The sequence below is a fragment of the Taudactylus pleione genome, unplaced genomic scaffold (assembly GCF_031769625.1).
Source record: "Taudactylus pleione unplaced genomic scaffold, aTauple2 ptg000820l, whole genome shotgun sequence".
NCBI lineage: Eukaryota > Metazoa > Chordata > Amphibia > Anura > Myobatrachidae > Taudactylus > Taudactylus pleione.
This window is the reverse complement of record NW_028285222.1, coordinates 257,527-263,526: the sequence shown is the minus strand read 5'-3', so window position 1 is coordinate 263,526 and position 6,000 is coordinate 257,527. Positions and strand designations below refer to the sequence as shown.

The 6,000-nt window shown below is 45.0% G+C and overlaps 1 protein-coding gene across 2 annotated transcripts in view; it reads right to left on the bottom strand.

The window, feature by feature from the left end:
- Window positions 1-3,057: 3,057 nt before the first annotated feature.
- CTTN (cortactin) overlaps window positions 3,058-6,000 on the bottom strand; it is a 43,244-nt gene continuing 40,301 nt past the window's right edge. For both annotated transcript variants that reach the window (XM_088458268.1, XM_088458269.1), the window contains 2 exons: window positions 5,573-5,644; window positions 3,058-5,037 (listed from right to left, as the gene is read on the bottom strand). In XM_088458268.1, coding sequence (XP_088314394.1) covers window positions 4,901-5,037; window positions 5,573-5,644 — 209 coding nt within the window. In that variant the 3' untranslated portion in view covers window positions 3,058-4,900. The remainder of the gene's footprint in view (window positions 5,038-5,572; window positions 5,645-6,000) is intronic.

The following is a 6,000-nucleotide window of genomic DNA, read 5'->3' as shown; positions in this document are numbered from 1 at the left end:
ACACCATGACCATGTTTTCATCCAATTCCTCCTCCACTCAGTGTCTACCTGATACTGCTTTGCCCCCTTCTTCCACCTTTATCATTTCCCTCTTATCCTTCTCCACCTACTCTTCCTTTATCTCCCCTCCTCTGTCTGCCTTCCTCCCTCTCCTCTCCCATTACTCCACATTTGTTCTCTTCTACCCCACCTGGGTCTTACTACCCCATCGCTACCTTCCCAACACCGATGCCCTGACAATCACTACAGTACATTCATCTCGGTCACCCAAATTAATCTCACCTTCTCGTCAAAGCAACCCTGATAATCTCATTCACATTTGTCCCATAAACACTGTCCCTCTATCTTGTGCCCTCTGGAATGCCAGATCAGTCTGTAATAAACTGGTTCCCACCCATGACCTTTTCATTTCCAAAAACTTGCATCTCCTAGCCATTACTGAAACCTGGATTTCACCCTCTGACACCACTTCCCCTGCAGCTCTCTCTTCTGGGGGCCTCACCTTCTCTCAAACCCCTCGGCCCGGGGATCACCATGGTGGTGGTGTGGGGGTTCTTCTATCCCCAGGTTACTCCTACCCTCGGGAACCATCCCTTACATTCTCTACATTTGAGGTTCATGCTATACGCCTCTTCCAACCAGTAGTACACCTGCGAGTAGCTGTCATTTACCGTCCCCCTGGCCCTCCCTCTAAGTTCCTTGACAACTTTGCTTCCTGGCTCCCTCACTTTCTCTCCTCTGACCTCCCCTCCATTATCCTTGGCGACTACAATATTCCAATTGATATCACCACAGAATCCTCAGACTCCTTACCCTCACTTCATTTGGTCTTTCCCAATGGACCTCCTCACCCTCACATGTCAGTGGGCACTCACTTGATCTAGTCTTCACTCACCGTTGTAATATTTCTAATTATTCCAACTCCCCATTCCCCCTCTCTGATCATCACCTTCTCTCTTTTAACCTCTCCTCTACCTCCAAAGGCCACCATCACTAAGCGTAACATTGAGACTATCAATGCCGGTTCTTTATCTTCTCTGCTTGACTCACTTCTCTCCCCTATCCTCTCTCTCTCCTGCTCTGAACAAGCTGCTTCCCTATACAATGCCTCCCTTACTTCTGCTCTGGACTCTCTTGCTCCGGCAATCACTACTCACCCTCGCACATCCACACTACAACCCTGTCATTCCAAATGCACCAGATATATGCAAAAGTGTTCAAGAACCGCCGAACGACAGTGGAGAAGATCACGCTCTAAGGCAGATTTTCTCCATTTCAAATTTATGCTCTCATCCTACAGTGCTGCCCTTTCCCTCTCTAAACAGTCATATTTCAAAAACCTAATTTCCTCCCAGTCCTCAAATCCCCAGCGTCTCTTCCCCACCTTCAACTCCCTCCTCTGTCAGTGCCCTTGACTTTGCTACCTACTTTACATCTAAAATCGATTCCATACGTCAGGACATCATATCCCACCAGTCCCCCTGCTCTACACCTCCTCCTTTCCCTGATCACCCATCTCCATCCATTTCACCGACTGACATCCTTCTCCCCTGTATCTGGAGAGGAAGTCATGGCTCTCATCCAGTCCTCCCCCCTCCTTCTACCTCTTCTCCTCGTGCCTGTTCCCATCTTGCCCACCTCCTCAATCTCTCCCTCTCATCTGGCACTGTCCCTTCTGCATTCAAACATGCGATAGGATCAAGGGTAGGTTTTTTTAAGAATGGAAGATACTAACACTCTCTCCAACTACCGTCACATCTCTCTCCTCCCTTTTGCTCCAAGCTCCTTGAGCGTGTTGTTTACAACCGCCTTACCACCTTTCTTTCCTCCCACTCCCTCCTTGACCCTTTTCAGTCTGCCTTCCGTTCTCTCCACTCCACAGAAACTGCCCTCACAAGAGTCAGCAATGACCTCCTTGCTGCCAAATCCAAGGGCCACTACTCTCTGCTTATTCTCCTTGACCTCTCTGCTGCCTTCGACTGTTGACCACCCTCTCCTGCTGCATATCCTTCACTCTCTTGGTCTAAGCGACACTGCTCTCTCCTGGCTGTCGTCCTACCTCTCAGACCGGTCCTTCTGTCTCTTCTCAAGACTCCTCTTCCCCATCACATCCTCTTACAGTAGGTGTTCCCCAAGGTTCCGTTCTTGGACCTCTACTATTCTCCCTCTAAACGTCCTCTCTAAGTGAACTCATCAGCTCTTTTGACCTCCATTATCATCTCTATGCTGATGATACTCAGATCTCCCTTTCCTCCCCCTCTCTCCTCATTCGTATCTACACCTGTTTGTCTGCCCCTCCCCTTTAGAATGTAAGCTCTTATGAGCAGGGCCCTCTACCCTCTTGCGCTTCTCCTTACTTTACTTTCATCTACTTCTTACCCCCCACCAGGGCACCTAACACCTGGTTGCTTACGCTCTGATGCATATCTAGGTGTTATGGTCGCTAATGTAGCAATGTATATTATCCATGTCCTTGTCCTGTTTTGTACTGTAAGTCAGTTGTCAAGTTATTTATGGACTTTGTAAAGCGCTGCGGAACATTTGTGGCGCCATATAAATAAAGGATAATAACAATAAATAACTATGCCTGTGCCTCCGGCCCCATAGCAGCTGCACCGCCTGTGTTTTTGCTACTGCAAATACATTCGATCTCAGGCCCCATCCTTAAAATAAAAAGTTAACAATTTGCACATAATAGCTTAGGCAATAAAGTAACGAGACCAGGTGTAATACGGGACAGACGATCTCTTCCAATAACCCTGCTTTTGGTGAAAACCCAGGACTTTTGGTAAATAGGTGCACAGTTTAATTTGGAGGGAGGGGATTGGTGGGTGTCTGGGAATGATTAGGGGTAGGCCTAGGGTGCAATTAGGAACTAATTTGGCCAAATAGGTCAAAAATCCAATGTTGTAAGAAATACCAAAAATAAAAAAGCATTGAGATCTGAGCTTTCATTTGGTTTGTTTCTGCTAAGTTGCTATGGGTTACATCACATTTTCCAATGTATTCTCAATTCCTTTGTTTCAGCCACACAAAAATAAAAACACTAAATTCAGATGGTTGGAAAAAAACAACTTTATTGAAGCGTCATTTACAAAAATCATAGATAATTAAGTGCATAATGCAAACCAGATAAAAGTAAGATTTAAAAAACCCACCCGCCACGGGCCCGAAAAAAGCCCGCCCCTACCGACACGCAGAGATCCCCTTTTCCATCTAGTTGGTCCAAAAACCACACAAACTTGAACTGTAGTAGGGAGGGAAGGGGGGCGAAGACAGAAAACTCCATTTGGGCAGTCTTATGAATCATATAATGTTGTTGGAAGCTGACTGTTGCCCCACCTAGAAATAAGATATATAGGGGTATAAGGGCTGGTTTTTAGAAATGGAGATGTTACCCAGAGCAACCAGATTCTAGCTACTATCTTCTAGAAGGTGCTAGTTAATTGATAAGTAGAATCTGATTGGTTGCTATGGGCAACAACTCAATTTCTAATAACCCGCACCTTAGTATATGTACCCCATAGAATCCACCATAAACGGAGGTGGAAGCCCTCACAGCTTCAAGATAAAGGTTCCACGCCAATTTATGGTCAACTAAAACCCTTTTCTTCTTCACCTTGCCAATTACATTTCAGGTGGTCTCCTCGCTATAGGTTCCTTTTTTATCTGAAAATAAAATGGGAGACGTTGGAGCTTCAAAGAAGGTAGGGACGGGCTGGTTATTTCGGTCAGAGGCATCCACATCGCATGTCATCCGCTGGGTGGGAAATGTAAAATCAGGGTGAGGTTTTCACCTCCTACTGTTCAAGACACCAAGTCTCTATTAGCTTTTCTGAAATTCTTAAAATTCTTGCAGTTCTCAATCCAGGATCCTAGAATTACTGAAAACCCGAGGAGGAGCGTCGCCAAAAGGGGAAAAAAAATATAAAATCAAAAACCTATGTTTGACCCTTTTAATGACCTTATATATTGTATTGTATAAAGCAATTGAATCACAGTTTTAATACGCCTCAGCCTGAGGCTGTTCTATGGTCTGCCGTTATGGTAACACTGGAGAAATCTGGCTGACAGGAGACGTCCGAATAACGGAGAGCAGTAAACGCGGTCGCCTCTGCGCCAGGAAGAGACTATCTCGGGATGGAGAGCAGGGGAAGTCTATAATGACCTCTGCTTTCGCAGAGTGCTAAATCCTTTGTCCTGGCACAAAGTATTAATGTGATAACATGTTACAGTATCTCTCTACTTCCCGTTATACTCAAGAAACGTCCTAAGTTGATCACTTTAGAGGCAAAGGAAAAAATGAAACCTGATCACGTCACTAGTCGCTCCCCCATAACAGATATAAACGTTTGGCTGCTTATACACGTATATGGCACACAAGGCCTGGTGTTCCCAGTAACCATCTAGGCAAATTGTATAATAGGAACTAAAATTGGGCACAGGCCATTTAAAAGGCAGTATACCAATACAGAGAAGCCTTCCATGAAACCAGTCAATGGGAGGGGAAGGAACGCTCAATAATCAGCCTCGGTCAAACGTCGGGTGAAGTGAAGGCACACCTGGCAACGAATGAGTTAACAGCCTTTAAAATAAATTTTTGCCAGCTTGCAGTAGGTAACTGCACGTTAAAAGCCTGATCAGAAGAGATTAAAAAAAAAAAAGAAAGAAAAAGTTTAATATGCAGAACGCTGCTCCCTCTCCAAAAGAATAGGAAGAAAAATAGATATAATGATTTGTAGTGTAAGGATCCAGCTCAGGTAATTATGGCAAAATTCAGCTCAAAGAGAGAAGCTTGCAGAACAGCAGAACTGCCAGAGCGAAACGCGTTGTGCAACGGCTGCAGGACAGAGGGTCACATTGCAGGATCCTCTCACTGGGAAGACTGGCGGCGGCTGTTCTATTGTTGGAGTTCCACGTAATTCGCTGGGAAGAGCCCATAGCGTTCCTTGCAGAGCCCTCTCCACCACCCCTCGTCAATCATCTCAATATTCGAGATGATATCATCTGGGTCAAAAGAGATCTCGTCGTCGCCAGCTGGGGGAAGAGAAAAACCTGACCATTACAAAGCAATATTAACCCCAATAACAAAGCTCTGCATAAAACCATTGTTTAGCATTACAAATATAGGAACGATTACTACAAAACTGATTCGTATGCATAGTATTGCTTTCCTAAACAGGTCTAAATGTGGGGGTTTCAGGTCAGAAGGGTGGTTAACTTCTCTACATAAACAGGCTGTTTAAGTGACAGCTTTGTAGACTTGCTGTGCACGAATGCCCCCTGCGGATTGGTGGATACATGCACAGGGGCGGGCCTAGAGATGTGACAGTAACTGAAATGCCTGCAGAATTAGCTTTTTGTCCTGCATCAAAGCACGGTCCTAAAAATTTGGTAGGAGCGATCTGTAGTGGAAATGGAGGTAATGCTTTACATGTAACGGCAGAAAAACATCAGGGTAACCAATAATGAAAGAGGTTATTTTACCTCTGTTTAGCATTTAGATCTGAAAATTTCAGTTTTGAGCACTTAGTGGTCCGTTAAACTGGGGGGTGGTGCGGACAAAACCTACCTGCTTGGTAGTCATACAGAGCAATGGCTGTGGTCCCAAGGTCACTGTCATACTCAGCGTACGTATTTTCCACTGAAATGAGAATAGATAGTTTTTTAATTAAATCTGGCCACAACCATACCAAACCGCAGGTCTTATTCAGCTGTGCCGACACCTAGAGCCATTAAACATTATGTTTTCATCTATATCAGAGGTGGGCATCCTCCAGCTGCAGCCCTCTGGCTGGCATAGCTTGCTCGGAACTTGTGACTCCTCAGAATATGGAGTGCCAAAAAGGTGAACCATCTCCAACATACATTTCACAATAAATACCTGACTGTCACTAAATAACCCTACTGACACGTGTCAGAGAAAATAGCACTGTGCATCAGGTTTTTGTAATTTAAGTCATTAAACAACGTGAATCTTAGGTAGGATGTTGACTTTCA